Source organism: Bombus vosnesenskii, unplaced genomic scaffold (assembly GCF_011952255.1).
Source record: "Bombus vosnesenskii isolate JDL3184/JDL3185 unplaced genomic scaffold, Bvos_JDL3184-5_v1.1 scf7180000013272, whole genome shotgun sequence".
NCBI lineage: Eukaryota > Metazoa > Arthropoda > Insecta > Hymenoptera > Apidae > Bombus > Bombus vosnesenskii.
In genome coordinates this window covers 4,387,099-4,403,002 of record NW_022882930.1, presented here as the reverse complement: position 1 = coordinate 4,403,002, position 15,904 = coordinate 4,387,099, and the positions used below count along the sequence as shown (strand labels likewise).

Sequence of the window (15,904 nt, the reverse complement as noted above, 5' to 3'; positions counted from 1 at the left end):
ATTTGTTAAGGTATCGATATGTATACGTATATACATATGTATATATATATGTATATATATATATGTATATATATATAGCGTCGAATTGATAAATATCGATTGGAAGAAATGTATAAAGGTATAAACCAAGAGTGTCATCCTATTTTTATAAAAAAATGAAATAAAAAACAAATATATGTATAATATTAAGGAATCTTGTGAATACCTGATAAATAATGAAGAAGTATATGGCGGTGAAAGAAAAATATTGAATATGGATAAACTGGTCTTGTATACATTGATATCGTAGTTCTGTATAGAGAGAACGTATATTTTTACAGGGCACTGCCCGCGTGATAAAAGCTCTTCCTAATAATTGCTAAAAAAAGGATATGAAAGAAATACAGTTCATTAGCTTAAACCATTTATTAATTATATCTTGCGTGACACTACAAACACAGCATGGTAGCGCAGCCTGAGTATTTCCATATGTTTGTATGCCATATATAATGTAAAGCCTTCGTAAAAATGGTAAAATATGAAACGCATAGTCTTGATTTTAAATAATAAAAAAGACGAGACAATAGCAAGCAAAAACATGCTCATAGAGAAATAAATGATCTTGGTTACCAATTAAAAAGTGGCGAAATTTTGTTCTATCGAAGACGTTTCTAGTCTTACGATTATACTATGTAAAAATGGAATGATACCAGTTATTAGGTTGATAATGATATTTAAGCGTCATAACTGCGATTAACAGTAAATTGTTATTTGTAATATATGTTACTGCTGGCTCAGATACATTTCAGACGCGAGACTCATTATTATCGCTTCTTAAGAAGGTGCAATTTAGTTTAACTTATTAACGATATATTGTTTATTCTCTAACGTTTACTGTCTAGTTACTCTCCAAGTCGATGGGGTAATGATAATAATTTTCAGTCAGTAAAGTTATTGCACTTAAAAATATTACGCTAAACTGTTAGATGTTATTAATGTAAAGAACAGACAGCGGTGGGAAGGAAACTAATTAATTTTAGCATCACAAAAGCGGATTAAAGATATTATAAACTTAAAAAGAAAAAACAAATGGGCAAATATCGAATATAAGGCGCGCTGCCAAAACGTTTTGTGTGATTGTAGCTGGTCAGCTACAAAGGGGGAAAAATCCACGATTAAAAGAAGGGTGCAAGGAAGAATGCCATGTTTATACGCAATCGGGGAAACCAGTTTTGAGAGAGATATTATATATATTTCACGTGAATGTAAAATTGTTCTATTTAGCACATACGTATTTATACACTACACATATTACATAAATATATGTAACATAAATGCTTTTAAATTAATTATGCTTTAAAAGCAAAAAGCAGGTACGTGATCGGTAGCGGGGACCTTTTTTCGAAATTTGTATATGCACGAGCAAGACCAGTTTTTTGTAGACTTTACGTTTTCTATTGTCTGTGATATTATTGCAAAAGTGGACACACCTTGTTGTTGTTGTTGTTAATTATATTTTGGTGAAACAGAAGTTTTAGAGCTTTATAAGTTTTATTCTTTAGGGGGAGAGGGGAAGAGGGGAAAAGAGAAAGAGAGGAAGTAAGAAAAGAAAGAGTAAGTGTTCTTGACACATCTCTGATATTATTAATTGGCATTCTTGCTGACACCTAAACATTCTGATCTAGATAGACGAAACTGGCATCTTTAAAATTAGCAATATATTATAGATATTCTATTATATATATATTGAAAGTAATATCACAAGTTTTCACACTATTTGTTGAAATTTTTAGTCCTAGCTTTTGTTTGCTATGACTGAAGATCTGTTCTTCCATGTAGTTTATTCTAATCTAAATAAATTAGGGGGTGGGATGCCATTTATAATAATAGTAACGTAGCTAATCGATCACCGTTACAAATTAGAATAATCGATTAGCAAAGTGAACATAAAGCAATATATACCAGTTGATCCTGACATTGGACAGAATACTCGTTAGTCAGCCGGTCCGTACAAAATAAAAACGATATACCTTCATCTACTATGATACAAGTCAATGTTACATCGCGCGTTTGTATAGAGAGAAATAAGTATAAAAAAATTGTAAAACTCTAATCGTACAAGATGGTTAACTTATAGAGTATTTTTTATGAAGTATTATTGTAGCGTATATTGCGATATAAAATCATCATTTTCGTGAGCCAGCGTAATTCTTAAAGGCATACAAATTATTATTTAACGTAACATTAAAATCGTCGTTGTTTCCTATATCAAATGGGGCCGGCTGATATACATAAAATTAAAACACCATCGACAACACCGAAAAATAAAAAAGAGAAAAAGGAAAAGAAACATCAAATATAAGAAGCAAATCATAATAATTCATTGTATCGCGACTAGCCACGGACAATCAAAATGTAACATGGTGTTTAATTTGCTTCCATTACATGACATCGTGCCAAACGCAGAAATCATTTATTTTGAGGAACAGATGTTTATTTATATGTATATCTACAAGTTGTATATTGTACGAATTTTGTTGGCGTAATATGTAATATTATTATTATTATTATTATTATTATTATTATTATTATTAATATTAATATTAATATTAATATAATTATTACTCATTTTAAAACGGAATACATTGTAAAATGTTTGTTAAGTTTTTGACCTTGCTTACATAATTGAGTAAAGAATATTTAATATTTTAGATTGTAACCAAAACAGACCTTTATTAATGAAAAGAATGTGAAAAAATCAAACGTGCGCAGAATTGGTTATTTAAATTTGCATCCTTTTCAATGACATGCTACGACATGCAGCTACCTATATATATAATATATATATATATAATCATGAAAGAAATTATTAATCGTAAAAAAAGTGTAAGAAAGAAGAAGACAAAGATCAATTGTTGTTAATTAATGTTACTTTGAATACAATATATTAATATATATTTCTATATTTCAACTCTTAAATTATTTACGTCTATCATATTAGTAATTAATAATTCTTTCTGCTGATTAATAGTTTTTATTTATAAAATCGTAGTTGGCGCGTTTCAAATTTCGAAGGTGGCGCTATGTACAGAAGCGTACCGCGCAGGATATCTGAACCTACAGTGAAAAATTCCTGAATCTTCTTCATGATCACCCTGAAGTTAACCAAATCATATATAAACTCATAATATAAACTAAATTTTAACTTTTTCTTTACATTCGATCATTTTTAGGATGTTTAATTTTTGATAAAACGCATCCACTTTATTGTCAGATTTGAAATGGCAGCGAGTCACGTGATAGCACCGCAATGTACCAACCTGCACGTGAGTACCTAGATCGAAGCACACGTCGTTACTATACTTTATCGCGGTTCAAAACCTGTCGGTCTGCATTCCAGTGTGCTGGTGGACGCCAAGCGTCGTGTTATATAGGAGGTCGAACTTGGTGAGCTTAGTAGCGACTGCTCTGAAAAAAATGAAGTGATTTATCGGTGAAAATTATTAACACGGACACCTCGTTTTCCTCCGACGAGGAAAATTGTGATCGATTTAGCGAAAAATCAAAAGGATCTGATAAACGTATAGATCGTACGGCTGGATCGAAGGAAAAAGGGTGAGTGTGCCAAGCATGATTATTACTTTTGTTTTCTTCTTTTTCCGTCGCTGATCTTTTACCTTTCTTTTATTTCTTTTGCTCACGTTTCTGATTCACCATCCCGTAAAACCATAAATATAATGGGACCTGTATATACTGTTCGTCATGGAAAACTTTTGTCGCGATGTCGCTGTGAGAGATCACCTGCCGGAAGGGGTGAGCCACCAGTATTTTTCGTGAAATTTGAATGCAGTAGATAATGCAGTGAATAAATCGGATACACGGTATTATTAATAATACCAATTGTTAGAACTATTGACAATTCGGAAAACGCTCATTCAGATGATACCGCGCTACTTAATGCGCCTGCGTTGTAATAAGATATATATGCATTATTGTTGAGTGAGATATAGCAAGATCGTAAAGTCGGAGACATTCAAGTTTATATGTATTAAAAACCGAGATAATAATTTGAGACATATAAAAAAAAGATAAGGAGCTGAATACCTCGTTCAGAATCGTATGGTGTTAATTTTGAGTTTTCTTCCTTTGTAGTTTTGTGTATTTAAAAAGAATTATATGTATACAACCTGAGAAGAAGATTTTAGACATATACAATTTGCTATTTTTCAGACAATACATGTATTATAAAAGAATTTGGTAGCTTGATTGAGTAATAACTTTTATGGTCAAAGTACTTCTATGAAATACATGGAATCATTATCAATGTCGCTAATATATATTAATACTTTAATTTACAATCTCATTGCATGTCTTCCACCAAGTATACGTTGCATACCTTCTGATTAAAGTTTCGTACGCATTTTGATACGCGTAGTCATGCGGATGAATTGTCAACTTCCCGGCAAAGCTCATCAAATTGAACCACTTATAATTGGTACAATAGCAATGACTATTAGGGGAAACCATTACTATTTCTTAAATATTGTTAGCGTTTAATCAATAAAGATAAAATGATATAAAGTATTTATTTAGTTAACAGTTATAGCGTTAATGGTCGAACAAGTAGCGGTTATGGGAAGTAGATTAAAATAGCGTATGACACATATACGGCCAAATATTCGTCGCTCGTTTTACTAAGCAATCGCCATGCATGTCGAGCAGGGAAGTTAAGTTAGTCATGTGTCTTGTATCGGGATGAAACACGACGAAGTGAAGAGAATAAAGGTTCACGTGATTAATCGACGATCAACAAAAGGAAGGATCCACTTGTCAAATGCGTTCGATCAACGGGAACTTGATCTTCCTGGTTCCTGTTTGTTACACATAACGGAATACCAGGGAGTTTGTTCGTGGAAAAGTAACGTCAATCACAACCCTATTCTAAAATTATGACACAACTTCAAAACTGTTCGAGAGGATTTATTAAACCATTACTAGAAGAATGTTTATATTAAACTAAAGGTTCATTATCATTAACAAATATATATATAATGCAATATCAAAGGAAGTTCAAAAAATTTACAAAGATCGTAGTATAGATCAATATATTTTTCGATACAATCTTATTCTCTGTGACAGAAAATCTCACTATCTTTTCATTCAGTTAGAAAATTTTTTTGACGATTTGTATAACACTAAATTAAAGGAAAAGATGTGTTCTGTAAAATATTTTGAAATATTATCAACATTTTAGTGAAACAAAAAGCTATCATTGATCATAGAAGTTATAAATCTATGTAAAAGTCTATATAAAATATTTTGTATAATACGTCTAATAAATATTTAAAAAAATGATAAAAAGTTTCTATAAGTGTCCGAATACTTTTTTAAGCCACTGTAATTGTGTAAGAGGACTCAAATCTTTCTGTATTTTGGCCAACGGGAGAAGAGTCGCGAGTTCGTGAAAGTGGAACTCAATTCCACCGATACATCGTGATCTTTGATCAAGCGAGAGGATCACGAGTGCAAAAAGGATTTCGGGGATTGAGTCTGTTCTCTGATCAACGACAGGTTGTAGAACAGAGTCTAATTCTCGTTTGGCTATATGCTTGTGCGCGTGTGTGTTGTATGCGTGTGCGTAACTCGGGTGGCATTGGCCCGTCCGTAAGGTTAGGTTGGTTGGAGGTGCGCGCGGGGCACAGGGGCTTGACAACCACTGCTTTGGAATTCGAGTTCTTTATTTTTATGAGAGCCAGCGTCGGAAACCAGCCTCTTTCGAACCCTTCTCACCTGTTACATACCACCGGCATTTATGCTACCATTTAACCAGAAGTTAAGAGTCCTCCCGTGCATAAAACACGTTCAACTATCTTGCCAATGGGTCGAACGCGTGCTTTTTGTCCCTGTGATTTCAGCTTCGATGAAAAATCCCTCCTCTCTCGGCCGTCAGTCCTTCGAACCACTCCTCTGGTAAATTCATTTCTTCGTAACAAACAGTGAGTCCTCGTGAGAAATCTTCCGTACAGTTCCATTCTTTTACTTTGATAACAGTATTCTATTTGTTGGAATGAAATGTCAGTTTGTATTCAATTAAATGAATTATCAATTGAATTTATTTGGCTGAAGCATAAATTTGTATTGTACAAGTGAAAAGAGGTTGTGAAAAGAATCAGTGAACTTCTAATATTAATGAAGTTTTATTACATTTACTGTTTGTTGTTATTGGGTTGGAATATAAATTCGTTCTATTTTTGTATTTGTCACAACATACGTAATACACAGTCGGTGACAAAAATAAGTGGACGTATAGTAGAGGTAGGTATCAATGAAGTTTAATCGAACTAGTATCAGTGTTATATATTTAAGTTTTATTTATATTCTTATAATATATAGATTATTTAGTAAACAATTGAAGTTAATATTTACATTTTTGTGTAAACAGACCGTATTTGACGAAACGTCATTGATACCTACCTAAATATGACACCTACGCGTACACATTCATTGAAGGACCGCAAAACAAATTTTATTTTATTTAGTATTTTACATTATGAAACACGTATAATACGAATGAAATAACAAATTTATGATAAAATATAAACAGAAGGTAGAAAGATTAAAAAGAAATTTGTACTAAATATCAACTAGTATCCTAATATTTACGATCAGCACTGTATTTCCAATTTTCACTACATGTCCACTTGTTTTTGTCTCCGATAAAATGTATAGGTATGTATATACGAAAACAGGACAGATTTATGTTATAACTCAATAGATTAGTACTAATTTAAGTAACAAAGATATTGAAAGTGAAATTTTTCTCTTAGTGCAATATAATATCTATTAAGAACGTTTGAGGAAACATGTAAGCTTTCTGTGGAATAGAAAATTTTCTGTATTAATTTCAAGCGTTAAATTATCATGTAAGCGAACGGTACAGCGTAATACATGAATGAATCTACCTACATTCGACGCGTATGTTAGCCAACAAATAATTTCTATTAGTATTGGACGTGTCAGCGCGGTTTTCTGATCGTCACTCAAGACGGTCAGCCGCTCGCACGTGGGTGGAAAGCGGTGCGCGCAATGAACGACGGTTTTCGACACCGTATATGGTCAATTTCATGTTGTCATTGTGGCACCTCTGTCGGCTTCGTTTCTCACGATGCAAATGGATTCTGCATTTCTGCTTCCTTTTATATCCTTTTTCGTAATTTTTTCAATATTCAATCGAGCGAATTCTAAAAATAATTGAAAATTACGACAAAAGAACATGATAAGAAGACTACGAATATTTATGCAAATTCATATTTTTATAAATAATGCTAATAAAAGAAGAACTTATATAGAGATTTGTTTCATCCTTTAAATATTATAACGAGTATTTTACATATTTTGTGTAATTGTACATAAACTACGGATTTTTGTGCATTTATAAGAAATTTTAATACATTTGCATTTTCCATAAATGCATAAAAATCTCTAATAGGCCATTTTATTTCTATTTGTATCCTATTAAAATTCTTCTGTTTAATTATAAAGTGATACAGAGTGACATAAAATCAACAGAAATGTTTTACTCGTGTGATCTTCAATTTCGAATTTCTTCCATTATTTGTCGATTTATCTTCATAAGTAGAAGCAGCAATGATGCCTTTCGCGTATCCATATTTGTTTTGTATAGATAGCAGTCAGTTAAAAACAGTATTTTACTAAAAGACTGCTTATAGAGAAAGCTATAATTATATTTCTAAGAAATGCGGAATATCTCCTTTCATTGATGAGTACGATTTTAGAAATGAGATACGGATACTTACCTGAGACTCACACGTTTTGTTATCTTACATATTAACATACGAGACTCGCTCTAAGAAATCTGTTCTAAGAATTGGTAAAGATATAGCGGTGGCCAGTTAGTGCAGCGCAATTGTATACTGCGAATATTCTACATTGAAAAAATGAAACTTAAATAGAAATTTATTTCACCATCTAAAACAAGCATTGTACTTTAAAATGTGCATATTGTACAATTTAAATTCTCTAAGTGCATAAATATCCATAGAGCAATAATGACACAACTACGAGATACTGACAGCTTATAATCACAATCACAAAAAAATATAGTCACAAAAAATTGCCATCAAAATGTTTACAAATATTTTATATTTTATACTAAAATTGTGTAACTGCTATTTATTATAAATAAATATTGATACTAATTAAAGAAGCAATCTAAGCCAGAATGACAAAGAAAGAAGAGGTGTTAGGGTCGGTACAAAATAAAATGCAATAATATCTTTTCTCAGATTAAGAATAAAAAAATGATATAAATCCAAATCCATTTTGTAGCTAATAAGGCTGAAATTAATAAATTATATGTACAGTCATATTAAATAAACAGAAATTGGCTATACAACTGGGAAGCATTAATATTAAGTAGGGTTAGGTTATTCTCTGCTGTCATAAAAATCAAGATTTCATGCACAATCTCATTTCCACCACTGTTCTCTGACAATCCTCTTGATTGCTGAGAGCTTTAAAGCTTTCGGAACAGAAGCTTTTAAAATGAACCGCATTTGGAAACGAATATAAATCGTGTTATACTGTATCCCTTTGGGACTGGAATGCGCGACCCATTTGGTGGAGCGGGGATCGTTCGTGCCGAAATGACGAGCCATGATCAAAACTAGAATGAATGCGTTCTATTTCCACGTGAACTCGCCATGTTCTATACTTAAACGTGGTGGTTGGCCGGCATTAATTTTAGTGGGCCCTCTCTGTTTCTCTTTCGAGACCGGCGCCTCGCATTTTTAACCGACAAAACCAAGACTAAAAAACGAATAATAAGAATGAGAGCGACATATGTGGCTAACTTGTACTAATTTTTGTTTTCTTTGATTGCAGAATGAGTCAAGATGCGACCTGTGCTTTTTCTATATGCCGTTATCACGGTCCTACTTCATGTCCTAGCCAGCCTTGCACATGGTCAGTTTTGTCTTACATATTTTTTATTTATGATATGCATTACGTTTTAATATACAGTGGTTAAAGAAAGTATTTACACACCATTTTATTTATGCCGATTAATTACGTTCAAGTATATTACAATTTGCATCATTTTTAATAGTATTTTCGCGCGACTACAAAAATTGATTACTATGAAAATTAAATTATTCGTATAAATTATAGGACAGAAGCAAGAACTAGGCATGATCTTCACTAAACATCCGCAACCTCTGGCCGCGCCAATAGGGGATGATGTGAATTTTGAATGCAATTTGAATCTCGGAGCAGAACGTTTCTCCTGGCGCCATAGACCATTAGGTTCGGATAGGTGGTTGCAGGTTTTCCACGTGTCTAGTAACGGTGGCAAAACGTCCAGGCACGTAGTGAACTTTGACAATGAATCCAAAGCCGGAGATTACCGTTGTATAGCATTTTATGGTAAATATTTTTGTATTTCATTTTATTTAACATCTTTCACAATGTTTAAATTACAATTTGGTAATTTGATTTTACCTTGTTAGGTTCGAGTGGTTTAGCTTCTGACCCGGCAAGATTGACGCTTGCTACGCTAGAGAAGTTTACCGATAAGAGCGAAGTCATTATAAACGTTCCAGCAGGGAATACCGTGCCTATCACTTGTCCTGTGCCTTACTCAGCCCCAGAGGCGATAGTTGAGTTCTACAAAGATAATAATCCTGTAAAAAATGTTAACGTAGTTGGTAGCAAGACCATGGTCATTGAAAATGCTAAAGTATCGGACAGTGGATCTTATCACTGCACTGCTGAAAATTACATAACTACTCAGTCATATCGGAGTAACCATAAGACGATCCTAAACGTAAACACAAATACCAGTCTTCGAGCACCATACTTTGTTAAACAACCACAAACGGAGTACAAGGTTTTGAGGGGTAAAAACGTAACTTTGGAATGCTTTGCCGCTGGTTACCCAATCCCTTCTGTCACGTGGACTAGATTAGGTAGTTCGTTACCACTGAACTCCATTAAAACTGCGATGGGCCTAACGATAATTAACGTTCAATCAGCGGACAGGGGAGAATATGATTGTATATGGAGTAGTCATGGAGCAAGCATCAAGTCTGTGATCATACTAAAAGTTATGGAAGCTCCAAAGGTGATTAAGCCACCGAAGGCAGCAACGTTCTCCGAAGGTGGAGAATTGGACCTCTCTTGCACGGTAACGGGCGAACCACAACCGAAATTTGAGTGGCTAATTAATGGGGAATCTTTGACGCCTGGTGGTAATGTGGAGATCGAAGGTTCGAGTCTTTCTATCTCCGAGGTTGAAAAAAAGCACGCTGGAATTGTCCAGTGTGTCGCGAGTAACGAATATGGGTCTCATTCTGGTTGCAATCTGCTAAGAGTGAACCCTAAGCAACATATTGGGACGACTGAAGCCAAACAGGATTATGGAATCTCTAATTCAAGACACAAACATACAAGGGGAGGAGGAAGAAGAAGGAGTAAGGAAGGGAAGCGTAAAGGCACTGGTAATTTGTTGCACCGTACATATTGCTTAAATACTTCATGTTGATTTTATCGGGTTTTTTTATATTTGTAGCTGTGCTAGTACCACCGAATCTACCGAATGTCACCAGACTCTCAGACGTGTCCGTGATGGTTAGGTGGTCTGTACCTGAGAACACAGGACTGCCGATTCAATTCTTCAAAGTTCAATATCGCGAACTTGGACAGAAGATGAATGGCAGACAAGCAAAATGGATGACCGCGAACTCGGAGATACCGAATCACGTGCGGTCGTTCGAAGTAACCGATTTACAGCCTAATCATACTTATCGGTTTCGAATTGCCGCAGTTTATTCGAACAATGATAATAAACTTAGTCCAAACTCTGTACGTTTTCATCTGAATAAAGATGGCGGAATCGAAAGCAATAGGATGCCAATACCTTTGTTAACGAACACCGAGGCTTTGAGTCCACACGAGGTATTACTCATTTGGCAGAATTCGGATAATTCGGCGAACATCGATGGTTTCTATGTGTATCACCGAGCTTCTACCACAGTTAGCGATTATATAAAAACTACGGTTGAAGGAAAAGACTCTTTCAACATAACTATTTCCCATTTGCAACCAGATACAACGTATGAGTTTAAAGTTCAGAGTTTTTCCGTAGACGCAGCTTCGGAATTTTCTAAGATCCTTCGACAAAAGACGAAAAGAGCTATAAATACGAACGAACATGCTAATCATGATAATAAAAATGATCATGGCAGCAATTTAACATTGGATAGCCGAGTAAGGCCTGCAGATGATAAAAACGTAAATATGTATGCCATAATTGGCGGAGTTCTCGGAGGATCGACTCTGTTGGGCAGCTTGATTGCAGTCGCAGTAATATATAAGAGGACGAAGCACAAACAAAGCCGGGAATCATCGCAAAGCGAAGGTAAATTTAATTTGTAATATCATCGTATTTTGGAAAAAGACAGTGTACGCCTTATAATAGATTATACATTAAATTTTTATTTTAGGAAAACCGATAACAAACGGAAGAGTAATGAATGGCGGAGTAACTGACTCGAAAATAAACATAACATCAAATCCACTTGCTGGTCTCGATACATCTGAAGATATAATACAGCCTAAGGTCGGTATTTGTAAGTAACAATATCAATATTTTCGCCTTGTCAAAGGAAAAGAATGACTGAGGGCTATTTCGATTTGAGAAATGGACAAAGATGTCATACCAATATTTTCTATTTCTGAATTAAATATCAATTGTCTACGGTCATTCAATTTCCTAATTCTACTAAACGAACAGAAATATAATCTTAACTGCGTACATAGTTATCTCTATACGCCTTGTCGATATTTTTATCGCAACTACTCGTACTGTCGTGTGTGTGTTCTGTCGGCTTGTAACTCTGAGGAGCTCGATCCTAAAGTAGTCAAAAAATGAAAAAAAGGGATCTATATTATTTTTTTAATTTAAATTATATCGTTGATATTTTTACAAGATAATTCCAATGTAGGAAGTAAACAAATCACACCCTAATGGTACGCAATAAAATCTAATCATATAGTGTCTATATACATAAATGCTTCACTGCCACTAGAGGAGACTTCATATTTAACTTTCCATTAATGCTTTTATTTTTCTGCACACTCGATAGATTGACACATAAGACCCTGGGCGCTAAATCACTATGTCCATCCATATCCTCAATGTCATTGCACGAACATAGCACATTGATTCGATCATTATTACCATCAAGCCTGATTAAGTCCCATTTCGATGGCCTATACTCGATAATCGAGTCGAATCACGGGCTCCACTGGGTTACAGCTGTACGCCACTTTTTCTTTTTTAATTTTTCTTTTTTTTTTACATGCGACTACCATTTATTCTCCTCCCTCCGCACTCTCGCGCGCGACTGTATCTATATTTACATTCAACTAACGTATTTCTGCTTTCAGACTATTCGATATTAAGAAGACTAGTCTTTTCTAGCTTTAGCAATTGGTCGCGTGCTGTTCTTTAAAATTCTACTTGCACACTCTCTGCATTCTCTCTGGAAGCCGCTTTTCTTTCGTATTTTCCGAACACCACACACATACGTTATATATTACCTACATGCCTGTGCCTCTCTGTGAGTGAGATCTGAAAGAAGCGAAACGAACACGCATGTTTCTAAACAGACCGGGCAACAGTCGCCGATGGAAATGGCATCGTTTCTTAACGGACAAAACAACAGCAACAACAACCATAACAACAGTGACACAGCTGGGACTGACCAGTGAAACGCATCAATAGACTGAGAGTCCCTTCTGCTCCAGGAATCACTGCCTATCGAACAGTCTCTCTGCGACCAACCATTTTCCTCTATGCTTTAAAAAGACTTTTATAGTGCTCAGACCGTGTATCAGATGTCAATTTTATCAAACTTTTATCAACTACGTTGTGACGGGAATATGCGAAGAAAACGATATACGAATGTTGTCGCTTCCAATGATGCTTCTTTTAATAGTGAGAAACTTTAGAAACTTTAGTCATTCATTAGGTTTACAATGAGTGAACCGTTTTAAGACATTTACAGGGTGTCATAATAGGTATGCTCAAGTGTTTCAATCAAGATTGTTAGATATGTATTCATTTAACGATCGTATCCTATGTAATCAGTTTTAGGTTTTCTTCTTTTCTCTTTGACGGTAAACTGCAACTTTTTTCAAGCTCAAAATAGAATTAGAAATTCACGATTGATCATGAAGTGGGTAAAATATGCAAAGTACCTGTCCGCTGTCTTCTTCGACCTCTTCGTTCTTTTATCTCTTTGTTGCTCTCTTATATCTTTGTCTCCTTTTGTATCCACTTGATGGTCGACAATTAGCGAGTTTCATTTGTAATTAGACACACAAGAACGAAAAATTTATGAACTCGTAATTTAAACTATATTCGTTTTTGTAACATTTAGCTTTTACCGTATACTCGCCTAATTTTATACTAATTTTAATCCAGGCAGCTTTTACGAGTTATGTTTGTTTCCTCGTTTAAATTAATTAGCGTCCATTATTTTATGTTGTAAATACGCGAAATATTAGTGATTATGTCGAATTTAGAGGCGAATGATTTTGTGCCTGATGAAAAAGACAGCTGTGCTATGTATTTTATATAATACTACATGTTTTAGGAAATATTATCGGTGATGCTGGAATTTTCTTCGGAAATTCTTGAATCGCGATAGAATGGAACTTTGTTCAAATTTTTTCTCTTTTTTTTAATGATCATTGTATCGTTATCTTATATATTATGATTATTCATACATTATCGTCGTTGATACTGGTAAAATAATGACTTTAACGGAATAATTTTTACGTTAGAGAGCGAACAAACCTCATACGAATTGCTACTAGAATAATAGAAATAATTCAGTCACACATTGCTAACAGTATTTGTTACGTAATATCAAGAACTTCTAATAACAGTATTTTCCTAGCTTCGAGTTAGATGCAATTTCTTTTAGTGACCGATATTAGATTCCAGACGGTAATCAAGCTTTACGATAAATCATGCGTTAAAAAGAATCCGAGAATTATATTTAAACATGCTAGAATTTTTAGTCAAAATTTCGATATCAAAAAAAGGAAACAAAAATGTGTAAATAAGTATTTATACAATTTTTTCGATTTTACGTCGTTCTATATATAACATATCTTTTAATGTAGTGTTAATTATTTAAATTGTCTATTTTAAAAGAAAACGAAGTCAGATCAGTTTGCAAGCGGAACAAGAACAAATTTTTGTACATATATACTAAAATGAGTCAAATTTTATGAAGGAGCATATTGTGCCTTAAATCTTGCCTATACAAACTAGTATTAAGACTAATTATTTATGTATCTATGTATGCATATCGACATTTTGTGTACTTAATTTTTTTTTAATAAATATGCTGAAAAAAAGATTCGACTTCATGTTGAATGTTATGCGTTAAAGAACTTTAAATTTGAATTTTAGTGATATTTCTAGTAAATTATTCCTAACATATAATTCAAATATGGAATTCAATCCGACATAACCTATAACTGATACACATGCATGATAACACATACGAGTAACAATCATAAAATTAAATGTTTTTTATTTTTATTGAAAAATTGAACGAACCTATATAATGGATACGAATGTTAGTATGACTGTAGAAAGTGCTATAGAAATGTTCACATCTATCATGTGTTCTTTAAACGAAATTGGTAAACAAACATTTTTATCGTTCATTGCTGATAATTGGAAACCACAGAATGTAAAGATAGAATCTCTTTCAAAGAATGCATATGGCATGGCAGGTGATTGTCACAACAAACGTAGTTTACAGGAAGAAAAGTTAAACACTATAAAAGATATTGTCCTCAATATCAGAAATAAAGTACCAACAAGTGGAATATTTCCATCAGAGGAAATTGTATCACCAACGATTGGGCAGGTCTGCTATTTTCTAAATAAGTAAAACTATATATTAATTTTTCAACCTATATGTTACAAAAGAAAGATATCATAAGTTTTATAACTCTGCAGAACTCAGACTGTAATCCTTGTTCAACAAAACATGTTGATGCATTTCTTTATGATGAAAAAGAACTAGATGAACTTATAGAAAGTGGGGAGCTGAATACTTTGTATTGTGCTGACTGTGGGTCCAGCAATATGAAACAATATAGTAAGAAACACTCAACATTTTTCTTGGATTATGTGATTTCCTTAAATCATATTTTATGAAAACAAAATGTATTTGTTTTTAGATATCATTTCACACTCCTTATCAGTGGCTGCTATATTGTATATATTTCACAGTGTTTTACCAAGTTTAAGTGAAAAAGTTGTACTTGACATAGGGTCTCGATTGGGTGCTGTTTTATATGGAGTAATGATTTTTCTTCTTTTCTAAATAACAGTTCAATAATTAAAAGATGTATGTTATTATTTAAAAATCTGTCCTTCAGGCATATACATTCACATCTGCCAAGAAGATTATTGGTGTTGAAATGAACAAAGAACTTTGCTCACTCCAAAATGACATAGTAAATAAATACAAAATGAATGATCGTATTGAGATTGTGAACAGGAGGATTGAGGAATGTCCTGAAATCATTCAGAAGAGTAATATCATCATTATACACAACCCATTTGAATTTTATGTTTCACACTCAGTACATAGAGACATTTGGGCTTTTTTAAAAGCCACTATCCAAAGTGGAACAATTCTAGTTACCAAACCATCCATTGAAACTACTTTTAAAAATCTAAAAATTAAAGAAGTAAATAAATGGGTAAAGCCTTATGAACGAGAGAAGACTATATCAGAACCTTACATATTTGCATCATTATTTTTGGACCCTACTGAATATGCAGATATTAAATTCTATGAAGTCATCTAAA

At 33.6% G+C, this 15,904-nt stretch overlaps 2 protein-coding genes and 1 long non-coding RNA gene across 8 annotated transcripts; 2 read left to right on the top strand and 1 right to left on the bottom strand.

The window, feature by feature from the left end:
- The first annotated feature begins 3,123 nt into the window (after positions 1-3,123).
- On the top strand, positions 3,124-14,432 carry LOC117231497 (interference hedgehog-like). Of its 6 annotated transcripts, none has more exons than XM_033489994.1 (8): positions 3,124-3,305; positions 3,380-3,594; positions 8,884-8,964; positions 9,169-9,423; positions 9,507-10,496; positions 10,568-11,416; positions 11,502-11,627; positions 12,670-14,432. In XM_033489994.1, exons 3-8 carry the CDS (start codon positions 8,895-8,897, stop codon positions 12,708-12,710), a joined length of 2,331 nt encoding a protein of 776 aa, XP_033345885.1. In that variant the 5' UTR covers positions 3,124-3,305; positions 3,380-3,594; positions 8,884-8,894; the 3' UTR covers positions 12,711-14,432. The 6 variants fall into 6 exon arrangements, with proteins under 6 accessions (XP_033345885.1, XP_033345884.1, XP_033345887.1 ...); XM_033489993.1 differs by having other exon boundaries at positions 12,448-14,432; XM_033489996.1 differs by having other exon boundaries at positions 3,125-3,305; positions 11,502-11,617; positions 12,482-14,432.
- Positions 9,330-13,325, bottom strand: LOC117231504. The gene is made up of 2 exons (XR_004492984.1): positions 13,261-13,325; positions 9,330-9,663 (listed from the first exon to the last, which is right to left on the bottom strand). It is a non-coding gene; the product is annotated as an uncharacterized LOC117231504 (long non-coding RNA).
- A 228-nt stretch (positions 14,433-14,660) lies between the features above and the next one.
- LOC117231377 lies at positions 14,661-15,903 on the top strand. Its single transcript, XM_033489765.1, has 4 exons — positions 14,661-14,951; positions 15,044-15,185; positions 15,268-15,389; positions 15,469-15,903. Exons 1-4 carry the CDS (start codon positions 14,661-14,663, stop codon positions 15,901-15,903), a joined length of 990 nt encoding a protein of 329 aa, XP_033345656.1.
- Position 15,904: the final 1 nt, after the last annotated feature.

Bases quoted from the DNA above. Each gene is read 5' to 3' on its own strand.
- LOC117231497 (XM_033489991.1), top strand. From the start codon at position 8,895: ATGCGACCTGTGCTTTTTCTATATGCCGTTATCACGGTCCTACTTCAT. The intron at 9,424-9,506 runs GTAAATATTTTT...TTACCTTGTTAG, and splicing joins CCGTTGTATAGCATTTTATG to GTTCGAGTGGTTTAGCTTCT. The intron at 10,497-10,567 runs GTAATTTGTTGC...TTATATTTGTAG, and splicing joins AGGGAAGCGTAAAGGCACTG to CTGTGCTAGTACCACCGAAT.
- LOC117231377 (XM_033489765.1), top strand. From the start codon at position 14,661: ATGACTGTAGAAAGTGCTATAGAAATGTTCACATCTATCATGTGTTCT. The intron at 14,952-15,043 runs GTCTGCTATTTT...ATAACTCTGCAG, and splicing joins TATCACCAACGATTGGGCAG to AACTCAGACTGTAATCCTTG. The intron at 15,186-15,267 runs GTAAGAAACACT...ATTTGTTTTTAG, and splicing joins CAGCAATATGAAACAATATA to ATATCATTTCACACTCCTTA.